At 47.8% G+C, this 17500-nt stretch overlaps 1 protein-coding gene across 4 annotated transcripts in view; it reads left to right on the forward strand.

The window, feature by feature from the left end:
* The window catches only part of lrmda (leucine rich melanocyte differentiation associated), a 212202-nt gene that overhangs the window by 122740 nt on the left and 71962 nt on the right, over positions 1-17500 (forward strand). For all 4 annotated transcript variants that reach the window (XM_035399919.1, XM_035399917.1, XM_035399915.1 and 1 more), the window contains 2 exons: positions 14980-15106; positions 16441-16580. In XM_035399919.1, coding sequence (XP_035255810.1) covers positions 14980-15106; positions 16441-16580 — 267 coding nt within the window. The remainder of the gene's footprint in view (positions 1-14979; positions 15107-16440; positions 16581-17500) is intronic.

The raw sequence follows: 17500 nt of genomic DNA on the forward strand, positions 1-17500 counted from the left end.
AGATTTATGCTTATCAGAAATGAAAGCAGTTTGAGCCACCGGTTAGAGTCAGGCAACAGACAGTACAGTACCTGACTGGAGTGAACTCACTATGTGGCAGTCAGTATATCCAGTTGCATGACAGACTAAATTGTAAGAAAATACTCCGTTTTTTTTTTTACCACATGTGGAAGGATTTACTGACTGAATTTAGAAAGAATGTTAACACCTTCTCTGTTCTCTCATAAAGTGCTCTGTGTCCTCGAATTATCACGATGAGGGGAACTGCTGGGGGGGGGGGGGGGGGGTGTCACAGTGCATCTTAAGTATCCAGTTGCGTCTCATCCTACCGCTGCTCTGCATTGTGACAGGACAATAACCCATAATTCCCTCTGTCACTCAGCGCTCAAAGGGAGAGCTCTGTGCCACACACTGAGTGAAAAGGGGGATGGGGTAGAGAGATAATGGATTTCCTGTCTCATCACTCTTATGATTTCACCATTTCCCCCCTTTTGTTCTCAAGCCCTTGAACTGTGCAAATGCACTTCACAATAGGGAGTGTGCTGTACTTTTTAATGCAATCAATGGCTGCATCTAAATAAGTACAGAACAATGTGGTTAGTAAGCATTGGTCATAAAGTCATAACAGCGTCTTTTTATTATAATTTATATTTCAAATGTGTATAGCAAGCTGCTCCACACACTGACTGCTCTCTGTGTGAGGAACGTCAGTGCACGTGTCTGTACACAGAGTGTTTTTAGTGTGCAGAATAACCTGCTGCAGAGATGGTCGTGATGCAGTGCAAGATGCTCTAGTCTGTAGGTAAATGGTGAGTGTGACATTCTTTAGTTCGTTGGCAAACGGCAAGTGTAGATGCACTTACAGTAATGGGCTGTTTTTGGCATTATGTGTTTGTGCTGTGTGTTTACAGCTTTAAACTTATGTTGTGTTTTTACGAACTGCTAGAAAAAGTTGCTAGAAAATTCTGTTGAGAATGGGCAGGTGGTCGGGTGTACCACAAAAAAACCCTTTTGGTTCATGGGTTCCTTTCTTCCAACTTTTAATCACTGATGGGAAAATATTTTTAAAAGGATTAATTTCAATCACAAGTGAAATGTGTACCACAACCCGATGTTTGTTTGGGCACTGGAGCAAGACTCATTTGTCTATGTGGAGATTTACTTCTCTCATTTTGCATCTGCTGTAATGTTTCTCTTATACCACGAAATAAGTGTGCACTTCACAGGGAACTGACAGTGCTGGCTCTGTAATTGGCATAAAAAACGCTCCTCTTCCCCTTGAAGTCCTTCTTTTTAATGCATGTCATCTAGAGCAGGTTTTCCCATCCGTGTGCAGATGGGTTGAGAGGAGGCTGTCATTTCTGTATCTGACTTGTGCTCATTTCTTTATAGAAGTAAGGAGAGAGTTCAGTGCTCTGGGTAAGAAAGGGAAATGCTTTTATATTGGTTTTTCCTTTGTGTGCTTTCATTTGAATAAAACAAATCAGTGACACGCAGCGCTCGTGTTGGGGTTAAATGCCACACGGAACAATGCCTGTTGCAAAGGACCTTTTTTCCCTAATGACACGCTCTGTTCCATTTGGCAGTTTGTCTTTTAAAAGCAGAGTTGGGCTCATACTGTTATTAGTGTCACTTGTGACAATATTAAAATTCATATTAATAAACTTGGAATACAGAAAACACTGAAAAATTGAATGAGCTTTTTATCAGAAATTACAGGTTGCCTTAAACATTACATTACAGAAAATGACATTGTTATCACCTTAAACCTGAAGCTTTATTTTAAACAAAAATGTTTATGCTTTGTTCAAATAATGAATTATGAAATATATATGTATTTCCAGTTCGGCTGAACAGACAGCTGTTAAGATATGTGCTAGAGGAGTGCTCTGCCTGTACTGGGAGCTCAAAGTCAGCTGGGCTGTAAAAGAGAGGGAACAGGAGAGAGGGAGCAAGAGAGAGGGAACAAGAGAGAGGGAACAGAAGAGAAGCCAGTGAGGGAACAGGAGAGAGGGAACAAGAGAGAGGGAACAGGGGAGAGGGAACAAGAGAGAGGGAACAGGAGAGAAGCCAGTGAGGGAACAGGAGAGAGGGAACAAGAGAGAGGGAACAGGAGAGAAGCCAGTGAGGGAACAGGAGAGAAGCCAGTGAGGGAACAGGAGTGAGGCCAGTGAGGGAACAGGAGAGAGCCCGGTGAGGGAACAGGAGAGAGGGAACAGGAGAGAGACCAGTGAGGGAACAGGAGAGAGAGTCCAGTGCACTCTTCCTTTGTTTTACTTACAGATTTTGTGTTGAGTGCATTTTGGAGAAGGCCTGCGTGTGAATGGAAGGATTTTCCTATCTGGTTAAGCTTCCAGTCTCCAGTCTCCAGTGTTCAGAAGTAGTGGTGCAAACTGGGCGGTTCTGCATCTCCTGTGTTGGGTTGTTGTTTGTGTGTTTTCTGGTCTTTGTTCAGGCTGAAGAGGCCGTTGTCTCGGTGTGGTGGTCTCGATCGGCCATTTCGGCCCCCGACCCGCCATCACGCTTCTCAAGCATCATCAGTTGCTGGGGAAACAAGAGTAACCATGCTTCGTAAAAATGCAGAAACCTTCTGGAGTGGCAGGAGGACTGGGATGTCCACAGTGGACAGAGTTTCAGAGACGAACTGGGTGTGGATGCTTAGTTCTGTGGAAGAGAGTGAAGAATCTGTGACTTGAGAAGAGTGCATCTGAAGCAAACCGTTAGCAGACTAATTAGCGCACTGTTGGCTGGGTTGAGCTGGTGTGAGTCCTCACCTGTGAGGTATTTTTACTGTGTTTTCTCAGGAAGGCAATAATTAAACCCTGTTAAAGTGCCTCATACCTGGGGGTGGTGTATCAGGTGTGTTCCTGTGTGAAAGGTGGCCTTAGCATGCCAGAGTTGACCCTCGCTCAGGTATTTGTGTTCAGGCAGCAGTACAGAATGGTGTTCAGGTTGTAACTGAAAGGATGTGGGCTCGATTCCCAGCTGGGACAGGGGCATTGCACACCTGTGCTAGGTGCTCAACCCTGAACTGTGTCAGTAAATGTGCAGGTGCACAGAGGTACTGTGCGTACGGAGTGTAATCCCTGCAGATCTGTCTGGATTACTGCGACTGTGAAATGATGAAACGTAATGAAGCGCTGTCTGCTAAGTGTAAGTGGCGTGTGGAGTTGGGACACATTGAGCCTGATGCAGGTCTGATGTGCTTGCCTTGCTTCTGCACACACAGTACGCTCAGCGAAGCAGGGTGTGTGTTTCAGAGCTGAATGGGAAGGGAAGCTGTGTTTTTCCCGAAGGAAAACCGAAGCCAAACTTGGCTTTTCGGAAAAGGCCTTTGCGGTTTGGCAGTAAGGGTGTTGGTCTCCTCTGCGTTTGGGCGGTAAGGGTGTTGGTCTCCTCTGCGTTTGGGCGGTAAGGGTGTTGGACGTCCGGCTTTGTTCTCCGTGCTCCCGGCTCGTCAGAGTGCTGATTGAGCTGTCCTCTCGCATGTTCGCCCTGTATCTCACACCGGCCAATTCCAGTAGACTAAGTGCCCAAATTGAACCATTTTGTTTCACTTTAAAATAAAGCCCCTGTGCTAGCAGGTCCATCCAGTGCAGTTTACAGTAAGGCTTTTAATTTCCATCCAGTGCAGTTTACAGTAAGACAGTGCAGTTTACAGTAAAAATCCAAAAAACCTGCTCTTCAAGGGGTTAGTGATGTTAAAAGAACTGAGTTAACTGATGAATTGCGTTTATACTGAGCAGCACACTAACAAGTTGTGAAAGAGCACTGGTGTTTAACTGGTTTTAAATGGTACGTTATGTTCTTAGTTCACAATGTTTGTAATGTTCAGGGGAATGGCACTGGGGAGGTTTTGGGTGGAGTGGAACAGGAGGAAGAACAGACTCCCGGATGTTCGTACGGATCCGCCAAAATCAAACAAGCTTGTGATTCCCACAGATCTGTGCTTTATGGTTCTCTCATGCTAACCTGTTAGCCCGCCTGTGCTTTTCTCACTGTTCAGATGACAGAGCAGAGGCCAGTGTGCGCTTGTTGGGTTTCGCATGCTTAGTGTCCCCGGGGGTTTGTTCTACATTCCCTCTTTGCACAATCTCCCCCCACGGCCACCTGAAGCACAGGCAGACAATAGCTCGCTTTTTTAAACATAATGAAAAAAGGAAGATTGACAGGCACCTGTTCAGTGCTTGCTCTGCTTGGCAGCCGGGTACATGGGGGGTAGGTCCAAGAAAGCCTTTGAACTGGTGATCTTTGGAGAGATTTAGATCATTACACTCCAGAGAACACTTCAGAAGCCCTGCGTCCGGCTGGGGAAGTGATGGGTAATGGCGATGACGGAGATTCGGAGCGATAGAATCGCTGAAGGATGTGGGGAGGCTTACCTCATGTAATGGGGCTGCCTTTGTTTAAGGTAAAGGAACACCGGCTCTTAAAACAACCCCCCCTTCCCCCCTCCCCCCATGGAGCCCTCTGTGCCTGCATAAAACTTTTCAGATTGGCCCGTGTGTGTAGCTAAAGCTTTTTAGATTGGCCCCTGTGTGTAGCTAAAGCTTTTTAGATTGGCCCCTGTGTGTAATTAATGCTTTTAGATTGGCCCCTGTGTGTAGTTAATGCTTTTCGGTTGGCCCCTGCATGTAGTTAATGCTTTTAGATTGGCCTCTGTGTGTTAATGCTTTTAGATTGGCCCCTGTGCGTAGTTAATGCTTTTAGATTGGCCCCTGCGTTAATAGTTAATGCTTTTAGAAGGCTGTCATATTGCTCACTGAAACTGTCATGTAAGCCTACAGATGGAATCATCTTCAGACGGGTGAGATGGGCTGCACAGGTGTGCCTGTTATAAAGTTTTAGCCCGAGAGGAGGCCCTGGAATGGTGAGCTTATGTTGTGTTCATTTCAGCTTTAGCCAGCCTCTTTTGGGCCTGTAAGGACGTTTGCATGGTCATGAACTCGGGTACATAATGCTGGGGCCTGGTCTTTTGTCCTAGTTAGGCCTGCATTACCTCTGGGTACAGCTCTGTAGTTTTATCTGGGCTTTGTCAGAATCAGGGACGATCCTTTCCTCCTTACTGGTCCTGTTCAGTCTAGACTTGTTCAGGCTTTGCTAAAGTACCTCCTGGAAAATGCATTCAGCTCCGTTTCTCTTCAGAAAGGCTCTAATGAATCACAGTAAATGTGTTTGGTCCGTATTTCTCTATCCACAGATTGCATCTTGTCTGCATTAATTTTATAAAATCACAATCACCAGTTTTTCAAATGCGCACAACTGTACAACGCACAGTTTACAGTTGAGGTACAGTTTTTAAAATATTTTCGAAATGTTTCCACCGATTCACATACATATTTACATTTAAGATCTGTTTAGTAGTATTATTGAATTATTACTGAGGAAAATGTAATACACTCGGAGAGCTTACAATAATGTGCTTTTCATTGTTATATTTACATTCCTGACTATGACAGGGCCATGTAATAGCAGGCTGGGAAAAGGCTCCTGCTGGTCAGATTCATATATGTGGCACAAAGCAGTACAGAGCTAAGCTTACCCCCGTCAGTCCAGAACAGCCAGTGTATCAGTTAAAATGGGGCTTGGCTGCATGTATTATCTTGTCGAGTTGAAACACTGGAAATGTTAGTATGATTACATCTTTAATTCCTTGTGTTATTATGCTTTTGTGTCCTTGATCATTATAAACAGGAGCTTATAAAGCCGCCTCATTCCCTTATTTTATAATTTCCACCATCTAGCCTGTGTGGACACAGTGGAGGTGGAGCACTGTGTGATTACCTGTGTGATGTGACCCCAGCCTGTGTGGACACAGTGGAGGTGGAGCACTGTGTGATTACCTGTGTGATGTGACCCCAGCCTGTATGGACACAGTGGAAGTTGGGCATTGACATTCAGCTGCTAGAGCTTCTGAGGAACAGTGAGGTTTTCAGAGCATCACTGCTTAATGAATTTTTAGAACCATCGTCTGCTGGAGCAGCCAGATTGATTTACTGATCCTGCCCCACTGAAATGGGGGGCTGGGGGGCTGGGGGGCTGGGGGGGGGGGGGTGGAAGCACACATCTCGAGCATGTGAGCCTCTGGCGGGGGCTGCTGGAGACCCTTTAATTAGCGCTAATTATCTTAGCCGAAGACGGCGGGGCCTGAAAGGATTTGTGTCAGCGAGCGAAAAGATCAAAGATTGCGGCGCTCACATTTTAATCTGCTGAGTAAAAACTAATAAGGGTGGTAATGGGCCCCCGGAGAGGGGCGACGCAGGTGGCGCGGGCCCTAATCCTGCTCTGCCCCCGCCCCCTGCCCCCGCCCCCCGCCCCCGGCCCCTGCCCCCGCCCGCCCCCGGCCCAGCTCCAATTAAACAGTCGCACGCTTTCATTTGCCTTCATATCCAAAGTCGGATTTCTACTCCTTTGGTGGGGATAAGATGTATTTTTTTTTAGATGAATTTCCCCTAAGTGGAGTTGTCGCAAGACTTCAATTTCAGCTTTAATGGCTTAGTCTGAGGCCTTTAGGAAACGTGTGTTCACTGAGGGAGGCAGTGGGGGGGCTGTGATGGGGCTTTGAGGTGGGAGGGGTCACAGAAGAGCCGCTGGGATAGGTGTGTCCGGGTCATTCATCCAGGGCCACTGATCTTTGCCCTGAAGTGACAGCTGCTCTGTGATTATTTCATATTGGACCGACTTACAGACATGCACGGCCCTGAGCTTGACTGTGCAGCCATCTGAACTTTGCGCAGCCGTCTAAGCTCTGCGCAGCCATCCGAGCTCTGCGCAGCCGTCTGAGCTCTGCACAGCCGGCTGAACTCTGCGCAGCCAGCTGAATTGTGCGCAGTCGTCTGAACTCTGCGCAGCTGTCTGAACTCTGCGCAGCCGTCTGAACTCTGCGCAGCCGGCTGAATTGTGCGCAGCCGTCTGAACTCTGCGCAGCTGTCTGAACTCTGCAGAGCCGGCTGAACTCTGCGCAGCTATCTTTGTGTTTGCTGGAAATGTCCGTAATAAGTTCCCAGTGCTTAGCAACCGCGACACCGAAGCCGTTAACGGTTATAGCAACCAGCGGCAAGCAGCAACTAGACCGCTGAAGTGTTTAAGGGAAACCGATTGGCTGTGAAGTAATGTTCCAATGGATAACTGACATTTTATGGTGAAGTGTGTAAACTCCCACTAAGGTGATGTCGAATAAAAGCTCAGACCTTATTCAGGCAGTTTTGGAGGCGATTGAGGTGTTTTGGAGTGAGTGGAGCAGTGAGAGGCTAACTTTCATGAACTGACCTGCTCATCATAGAGATGTGACCAAGCAGAGAATGTGGAGGACAATCCCAGAATCCTTCAGCAGACGATTCACAGCCGACACAATCTGTGCGTGTGATTCCCAGTAAAATGGCCCTTCAGAGGCTGTTGAATATAATGTGCATTCACAGAGAGCGTTTTACATCCTCTGTGAATGGAGATGATTGTGAGTGGCCACAACGCTTTGAACCCAACGAATGTGCCGGGCTTCAGCATTTATAAAGAGAGATTTTCACTGTCTGCGGACGGCAATCCAAACGGCCGGAGCCTGATGCATGTAATGGTGAGAAGAGCTCATTCCTGTTTAATAAGAAACGTATATGTACTTCTGCCGTTTGCTCTGGGCAAAATTGTCTTTTCTATTTCAAAATCTATTATGTGTGTCCGCACCGTGCCTGAGTTCTTTAAACTTTATCATGACGGACAGCGCACAGTCGCTTCTGTGTGGTCCTTCTCTCCAGCTCATTGCAGAGTCGTTTTTCTGTGATGTCATTCAGATGGAGGTGAAATTATTGTAAATACATTCAAATGAAATCTTATAAAATGAATGGAGCTATGCTTGGTAGGTGTATATCACTAGCATGCTAACCCTGAGTGACAGCATGTGCAGGGTCAGTGTTTTAAAGACTCAGTGTCCATTGCGAATCGCTCCAGCAATCATTACCCCACCATTGTGGCGATAAGCAGAAGGGTGGGGCAGTTAGCAGTAATGCAGCGTCTGCAGCATCTGCAGTGTGTGCAGTAATGCAGCATCTGCAGTGTGTGCAGTGTGTGCAGAAATGCAGCGTCTGCAGCATCTGCAGTGTGTGCAGAAATGCAGCTTCTGCAGTGTCTGCTCATCCTGCCCTGCTGTAGAACATAGGAGCTCTTGAATGTGAGTACGATGAACAGGAAAGGGAGGAGAGTGCCTGAATCTCAGCGCGTTTCACCAAAAAAGCCTGTTTTTTTCCCCACTGCAGAACACAATTGCCAGTGTGGGGCTAAAAGTTTGGCCCAAGGCTGTCTTGGGGAGAAAAAAAACTTAAGCCAAAACCACCATCTAAACCAGCTCCTGGTGATTTGGCTGAAAACAGAGGCACAGTTGTAAGATTAATTTTAAAATGAATGCCATCATTAAGGGAGGCAGGCTTTTATTGAATTATGAGTGGTATGGCAGCTACAGAGACACACTGTAATGATTGTGATTTAGTCTGTGCCCAATAGTGATGCGTTCCAGATTTGTGTTCCCTGAGGGGTGGTTTACTGTGTGCAGCATATGGTGTGTATGTATGGAGGGGCTGGGAACTGGGCCTGCTGTCCTGCTGTCCTGCATAGTGTATCTGGCATCAATATCATTACCATGTGCTCTCACTGCTGGGGGACACAGTCTGCAGTATTACTACCCTGTGTATTCACTGCTGGGGACACAGTTTGCAGTATTATTAGCCTGTGCTCTCACTGCTGGGTAACACAGTCTGCGGTATTATTACCCTGCAAACTCACTGCCGGGGACACAGTTTGCAGTATTATTACCCTGTGCTCTCACTGCTGGTGACACAGTCTGCAGTATTATTACCCTGTGAACTCACTGCTGGTGACACAGTCTGCAGTATTATTACCCTGTGCTCTCACTGCTGGTGACAGTCTGCAGTATTATCACCATGTGCTCTCACTCCTGGGGGACACAGTCTGCAGTATTATTACCCTGTGTATTCACTGCTGTGTGACACAGTCTGTAGTATTATTACCCTGTGCTCTCACTGCTGGGGACACAGCCTGCATGCGCACAATTGTCTCTTTGCCAGGCCTGCGATATTACACATCCTTTTAATTGGACAAAAGATGAGCTTGCCAACACATTTTCATTTCCCAGCACTGTAACTGGGATACATGCTTCACTGTTTGGCCAATTTTAGCTCAATTTTATATGTTAATACAAAGAGAGATGACACTTTTAATTCTGTTATTAACACATCACTCTCTTCTTTCATTTTTAATTAGTCTGTTGTTTTTTTTAAGATACCTCACAATCCCTTACCTTGCAGTCAGCATTGCTAGCTTTGTGAGTTTTCTGTCAGGTCTCACAACTTTTTGGAATTTTTCCTAAATGCAAAAATGACAAAATATAGCTACATAGAATGTTTAACTTGGCTACCAAACAGATTTCCTATAGGGCTACTTTTTCTTCTACTTTCCCAAACATATGTACTTGTTTAAAATATTTAACACTATTTTAAATGAAAATGAAAATTCTGTGTGCTCTACTTAAATTTGAGAATGACTGCGCATGAGTGCGTATGAATGACATCAGCAATAATGATATCCTTACGCCAATACATCATCGCATTCAGCGTCAATATATCGAGTGACTGCTAACAACAGGTTGTGCAATCACAAGCAGTGTAACATTAGAAAAGGACCCCGAACAGCGTGATTGGAGGGTCAGGCAGCCTGGGTAACAAGGGCGGGGGGAGGGTGGGGGGTCAAGGCAGAGGCAAACGCTGGAAACAAAAGTTTGCTGGGGGCCGGGGTCGAACCCGGCTTATAAAGTCAGGCCTCGTTAAAAGACTTCAGCTGCATTCTTACCTACAGGCCAGCTCTGCTACAGGCCACCTCTGCTACAGGCCAGCTCTGCTACAGGCTAGCTCTGCTACAGGCCAGCTCTGCTACAGGCCAGCTCTGCTACAGGCCACCTCTGCTACAGGCCAGCTCTGCTAACGGGCCAGCTCTGCTACAGGCCAGCTCTGCTACGGGCCACCTCTGCTACAGGCCAGCTCTGCTACAGGCCAGCTCTGCTACAGGCCAGCTCTGCTACGGGCCACCTCTGCTACAGGCCAGCTCTGCTAACGGGCCAGCTCTGCTACAGGCCACCTCTGCTACAGGCCAGCTCTGCTACGGGCCACCTCTGCTACAGGCCAGCTCTGCTAACGGGCCAGCTCTGCTACAGGCCACCTCTGCTACAGGCCAGCTCTGCTAACGGGCCAGCTCTGCTACGGGCCAGCTCTGCTACAGGCCAGCTCTGCTACAGGCCACTTCTGCTACGGGCCACCTCTGCTACGGGCCACCTCTGCTACGGGCCAGCTCTGCTACGGGCCAGCTCTGCTACAGGCCAGCTCTGCTACAGGCCAGCTCTGCTACGGGCCACCTCTGCTACAGGCCAGCTCTGCTGGTCTCCGGACATTAATCAAAGCGGAGAGCCGCCCTGCCCCCCCGCCCCCCCCCCCCCCCCCCCCGGCCCCCGTCCCTTTGAAGTGTGCCCTCCTCCCCCTCATGAGGAAATCGCCCCCCGTCCGATTCAATGAGCCATCAGTGCGGGCAGCCCCCCCCCCCGCCCCAATGACATGTGAGAATATTAACCGCCACCGAGCACCGTCAGTCTCCGGGGGGGGGGGGGGGGGGGGGGGGGGGAGTGGGGGGGGGTGTAATTCACACCGCATCTCTTCCGCGGTCTTGGCCTACCGCGCGGCTGGTCCTCACAAACCCCCCCACTCTTAACTTGGGTTGGGTTATTATTCCGTGCCCTTAAGATGACTGCTGTGTATTTAATGATAAATGTTATCAAATGAAAGTCAGCTGTGTGATTTGGATCCTTAAATGGGATAATTCAACCAAATGCTGTGTTCTTTGTTATCTGAAGTTTATTACATAAACATACAGTTAGCCAATTGTACAAAATCGGCAGCCAGTCAGCCAATCATGACACAAACCGGTGAGAAAATCACCTGTGACTGTTTCCCTTGATCTCATCTGCCCTGTCACAGAGCTTCCAGGTATATCTAACAGACTCGCAGACAAAGAGTTAATCAAGCTTCCATCTCACCCAGCCTCCTCTGGTTTAGCTGTAAGCAATGCTGACCGTATAGTTTTTTTCATTAAGTTTATTAAAAGCAGTCAAATCGCAGTTTTTAGTGCAGGCCCCTGCTGGCCCCCGCTGGCCCATTCATTACGCTTCCTTATCTTGGCAGGCAATCGGAGCCCGAATGGCGGCCGCACCATTATGCACACATGAAGCCCATCGCCCCGCCGGTATTGGCCAATTCATCAAATGTTTATCTTCTACCCTCTGAGCCGCGTGCCGATTGGCCTGTCACTCCCCAGCCCCTAGCGCTTTATTGGAATATAAAACTGAACGTTTCCACATCAGAGTCGGGTGCGAAGGCCTTGCTTTGAAAGGACTCTGCCCTGAGACCGGGGCAGACTGCAGGTGCCTGGCTGACCAGAGGGGGCGCCCTTCTGCAATGAAGGGAGGCGCACCCAGCGTACTCTTCTTCTTGGTGATGAATGTACATGTTTGTGTCAAGTTCCTTCCATCCTTCTGCTTACAGACCCAGTTCCTTGACTTTTTTGACATGTCTTCCCAGTCGATCCATCGTCACATATCATACTTAACGGGAACGGACAGAGTCGTTTGCTTTGTTTTGAAGCTGCAGCCCGTGTTCTGACATATCTGTTCTGGGAGCAGTTTTCCTCAGAAGAGGATATGAGTTCGATGCATATCAGAGTTGGCTTTGAACTCGGCTGTCACCACGGAGATGAAGATTCAAAGGCCTGGCAGAATATTCCAGAAAGGAGGGCCCTTTTGGCTTCGCTCTCAAAGTAAAAAAAAAAAAAAAAAAAAAAACCCCATCCAAAGTATAGATGAATTAAGGATGACAAGTGACAGCAGCAAATCAATGAAAAAGAAAATGGAGACAGGTGCTGTGTGAAGGAGCTCTGATGTGTGTAGCCTGGAGTGCGAATGCTCTGCTCTCCTTTTCCACAGCCTCTTCTACAGCGGTGCTGCAGCCACACCTACTCAGCACCTCCAACCCGTGCTTTCAGCCCCTCCGTTTCGCCTGGTCCTCATTGGGCCATTTGGGATAAAGGGGTGTGGTCAGGATCAAGGTCAAGGGTCGGGTTATCGGGTTATCGCTGGTAGCTTATCAAACTAACGATCCAAACGGTGCCAAGACGCTAAGCGCCGTGGCAACCCAAACGAGGGCGCACTGAATTGTGGGAACTCAGCACTGCTGGCCTCCCAGATTTCCAGCATTATTTTCAGCACTTGTCCTGAGAGCCTCTGTCCATCTCCTGGACGTCCCATAATCTCGGCTCTTTGCCTGTTGGTCTCAGGTTGAAGACGCCTGACCTTAAACAGAATGAGCCGTTATGGGCGGAGCGACAGTTCTCCTCTCCCCACCAACCCCATCCCCCCCAACATCCACCCCCCCCCCCCCCACCAGCCCCCCCGCCGTGTCGTGGGGAGTATATCAATCAACGCGTCTGCGTTAGCGTCCTTCTATCGATCCGTCCGTCTCTGTCCATCCATCTCTTTGTCAGCTTTTCTCCTGTGGGCCTCCCGGTGAAGACACAGGCTTTCTGTTAGCCTGCTTTATAGCAGACATCGACAAGAAACTTAAAAAAATATGAATTTCTAATTTAATTAATAGCCAGTTATTCCAAAAAGTGTTATATCTGGTGTCAATTATCGGACTGAAGACTCCAGACATGGAGCTTCGTTAACAAGTAAATGGTTACGCTTAGCAGCTAGGCTAGCTGCTAGCTCAAGTTCCGTTTTGCCAGGTCAGACGGAAGGGTTCGGTGCCCCGTGAGTGCGGGGTGGTTTCTGAAGGGGGCGGACTCTTCAGATGTCCGGTGACGGACGGGCGCGTGTCCCGCAGTGAGGTCATCGCTGTCCTGCTCCTGAGGGGAGGAAGCGGGCTGCTCTGGGGTCAGGAGAGGAGGTCTACACACGGGGGCAGTGCGCACGGATGCCTGGGCGTCGCTTTTAACTCCAAAAACAGTTTAAGCGCAGCATTAGCATTTACAACTTTAAAACATTATTAACCAGGTAGGGCAACACTTAGTGTCGTACATTTGGTACGTTTAATTATTTTCGTTTTGCCCTTCCCGAGTAATATGGATGGAACGCTGTGTTACTGGTGTCTCCTTTGTCGTGTGTTCAGATGCAGTAGAATATTAATATTCAGTCTCTGCGCTTTGGCTGATACGATGTTGTGCCCCTCTCTCCCTCGGCTGTGAATTTAACTGATTAAATCACCGAGTGCACACAGCAGTGGTGACACGAAAACAACAATTAATAATAAGCGAACTCCCTGTGCTACACGGCTCCCTCTTAGCCTGGCAGCTAATAACATTACAGGGCGAAAATAGCGCATGCGGACAGGTGTAAAGGGATTTGCGCATAATTTTTTTTGCCTGCTTGGGAAATGGGTATGATTGTACTGTGGCTCAGTTACACAGGGAAAGGGAAGGAGGGAGAGGGAAAGAGGGAGCAGTTTCAATAGGGAAAGTCCCTCTTGTGTCGCTGGCTTCTTTGTCCTCCTTCACGGCTTGTCACTTTGTTTTATGCTTTCCCCGAAGCGCTGGTGGATTTGCGCCTCCTTCCCAGCGCTCGCTGGCAGCTATTTGCAGATTCTCATGATAAGAGTATTATATTTACATAACATAACCGTGGAACAATGCGTGCGGCAGCAGGGACACTGAGCCGAGCACGGACCGCCTTTATTCAAACACCATCTATTAGTGTCCGACCAGGCCCCATTTGCATATTTGGGTGTCGTGTTTTGCATAGCGCCCTGAAAGCCCGCACTTTGGGACTGGGGCAGAGTGTGCTGTGGCACGCAGCGTGGCCTTGGATTAATAGCGCCTGCGATTGTTTTAAAATGCTCCCCTCTCCACCCCCCCCCCCCCCCCCCCCCCCCCCATGTACTTTTCTAGTAGAAATATATTTTCAGCATATTGCGCACTTGCCTTATTCACTGTTCTTACTAATTCTAATTTAAGGATTTAAGAGGGCATTAGCCCTTTATGCAGGATTTATGTTTTAAAGTAAGGCTCTTCTTAAGAGGGATTCTGCTCTTTTTAAAGCCCCTCCTTTGTCTGTTGTGGTGAGTTGTCCTTTTTAAGTGGGGCAGATGTACCTGGATGGCAGGTCACTGGATGCAGGTTGTCATGGCTGCAGGTTGTCAGGTGCAGGTATCAGGAGGCTCAGGAAACGCTCAGCCTGGCAGCGTCCCCAGCTCCGCCCAGGAGGCCGACTCAGTCGTTATTATTCAGGGCCGGCCTGTATGATGTGCCAGCCTGCTGTCCCAGGAAGGCTGTTTAAAGCAGTCTTACGCAAAAAGGCCCGTTTGTAGGCCCCAAGGGGCTTGTCCCAGAACCGTCCCGAAAGCCAGCAGAGCACCCCTGTTCCCGAGCAGAGCACCCCCGTCCCGGAGCAGAGCATGAAGGAGGACAGGTTAAATCTGTCCGGGGAGCGAAGGTGAACCCCGACAGACTTATTTATCTTGGGAACGGGTGGTAGGGGGTAGGGGGCACGGGGGGGGGGGGGGGGAAGGTGTTAGGGTCAGGCTGAGCCTGAGACTTTGACAGATTCACCCCGCGGACGGCGTTTCTGGGGTCCCCTTTGTTTGGGGGTCCCGGGTACTGGCGGCTGACCCTCATCCTTCACAGAGCCCCGACGTGTGAAGGATGTCACGGTGTGCCTGGGACCCCCCACCCCCCCGCCCGGCAGGCCAGGGAACGCCCCCAACCCCCCCCCCCCCCCCCCGCCCGGTGGGCCAGAGACTCGCCCCCCCCAGTACCCCGCCCTGTGGGCCAGGGACCCAATCCATCCCGCTCCTGAAAGAGAGGCTGAGATATTTATTTCTGCGCATAATGCCCCCCCTGATTTACAGCCACATCATCCCCCCCCTCGCCTTATCATTGCAGGTCACTGGCAGGACTCAAAGCCTTCAGCGAGCTGGAAGAGCTGATTGTGGACAACAACCTCCTCGGAAATGACCTCCGGTTGCCCAGGTTACCTCACCTCCATACGCTGACACTCAATAAGAACCAAATATCCTTTCAAAGTGGGCGGGCGGGGGGGCGGGTCAGGGGCTTTTATTTAGCTGTTTGCGCTGGGAAGCACAGCTCATGAAAGGTGTAGTGAGCTGGCATGGCATCGCTTTAAGTGATTTACAGCTCTCTCTCTCTCTCTCTCTCTTTCCTGTGTGTGTCTCTCTGCATGCGCTGCTCTGAAAATGAAAATTGTGACATACAGATAGCTGACTGCTTCACTTTTTTCTCAAGCTTTTTTGTGCGCATGGGATTATGCACCAGGGCGCCCTCTAGTGGGGTAAAAAGCGTGTCATATGGGATACGCTTTAATTGCTGGAAAACAAAAGAAGCAACAGTGGTGTTTTACTGCACTAACCCAATACTAGGCTTAGACATTTTAATTCTGATAAAATTTTTAAAATGTAAATAGACATATAAAAGATGAAAAGATTTGAATACCTGCAGTTGTACAATATAAGTGAAAATGCATTTTTCTACTCCTGGGTACAATCGAATTATTAGAATATGTACTTTTTTATTTTGAAATACGTTTTTACTTCAGGTATAAAATTATGTGTATGCTTCAAGGAAAGAGTATATGAATATAGGAGGTGGCCGTTTGAGAGATTGTTTTTCCAAATGGGTGGATCCTAAATTAGTTCATTAAGACTGTTTTATAGTAGATTGTATATGTATATGTGCACCGTTGGCCTGGGAGAAACGGCATTTAGTTCTAATTTATGAGAGTACTGAGGAATGACAAATAAAGAAATCTTGAATCTAAATTATCAAAAATTATTTTCAATGTCTTGGTCCAGATACGCACTAAAGCATTAAAATTTATTCTCTGAAGTGAATATCAGCTGCTCAGAATTGGATTCAGTAGCAGTGGTCTGCATAGCAAACTGGGCGATTATTTCAGTCTTATAGAGGTGCATTGACATTTAAATTCTAGCACAGTGTTAGTGGCCTTCAATTTTGACACTTTAGGCCAAATATTTCAAAGACAGTGAATATGGTAGAGAAGAATGCTGTGCAATGTGGACGTTTGTTTCCACGTCGGAAAAGTTTCGCGTGTCCAAGAATCGCTAACTGCTTTAGCAGAAGGCATCCATCATTTTGTCAGCGTTCTACTGTTCTGCGCCGAGCCAGCGAGGAAATCCGGAAGGACGCGAGGGACAAACAGCTGATTTCTTTCATCGCGAGCCAAAAAAACGCGGGCCTGAAAATGAGCTCGAGGCTTTTGAAGGCGGCGGTAAAGCTAAGAGATGGAAACGTTATGAAAATTGTCACTCGGTCCCTGCGGACGATGTAATGAATGAGGCTGGATCCTTAACCCTTGCCCTGTGACACCTGACTGATATCGAGTCGCTACTGGAGCACTTAGCAGCGGCGACACCGTCCCTGGAGTACCTCAGTCTCCTAGGCAACGAGGCCTGCCCCAACCAGCTGGTCAGCCTGGACAAGGACGAGGACGACTACCAGCGCTACAGGTCAGCCGCGCCACTCCGTCAAACCGCAGCGCGCGATTGGCATACAATGTCGAACATAGTACATCATTTCCATTTTGGTTTTTTAATCGATCTGATATTATAAAAAAAATTTAAATTGTAAAAAATAATAATGACATTATATTGCAGCAATCGGCAGACGAGGCCAGTTACTTAACCATTATAATACACTGCCAGCATGTTTAAAAAAACGTAAAATTTAAAATACAAGACATTATCAATCAGTGCAAATGTGTCTGCATATGCTTACTCATATTTTTTAGCGCATGCCAAATATTTGGAACGCCTATATTTTCAGGACCATGTACGGCTGAATTTAGCCAGTATTACTAACATGCAGTGGCGTGACTTTAGTGAAGCCTTTGAGCTCAAGCAAGCATTTGTACTTTACACTTTCCCAATTACAGTTACATTACAGTTGTTTATTTGGTGAGTGAGTGCTGCATGCATTTAAACTCTTAACTTTGGGCATATTCACAAATACTGAGTCTCTGCTTAGATATGTGTGATAAATGATTATCATAATATAAACTACTGATAATCTTTCTGAGACAGACTCAGTGCCATTTTCAGGCCTTTTCACCTCATAACCTCTAGAAGCTCATTCAGTGCTGAAGAGCATCCCCTCTGATTGACAGCATCTGCGGTGTAATATTCATTTTGTGTCAGACTGTGATGCATCAGTATGAGCAGGACTGCTGTTTTAGCTCCGCACAGGCTTGTATCTGACAAGGTTAGTCTGTTTGTAGGTCATTTTGTGGTCCCTTGGGTGGGGCAGCACAGTATTGCATCTGTTTCTAGACAAGTTAAATCATTTCATCTTCTGAAAGTGTTTTGACTTCCTAAAATCAAATCAATATGAACAAATACGCTTAATCCAGCGCATCCTGTGTAGCGCGTCC

Source organism: Anguilla anguilla, chromosome 18 (genome assembly GCF_013347855.1).
Source record: "Anguilla anguilla isolate fAngAng1 chromosome 18, fAngAng1.pri, whole genome shotgun sequence".
NCBI classification, from domain to species: Eukaryota; Metazoa; Chordata; class Actinopteri; order Anguilliformes; family Anguillidae; genus Anguilla; species Anguilla anguilla.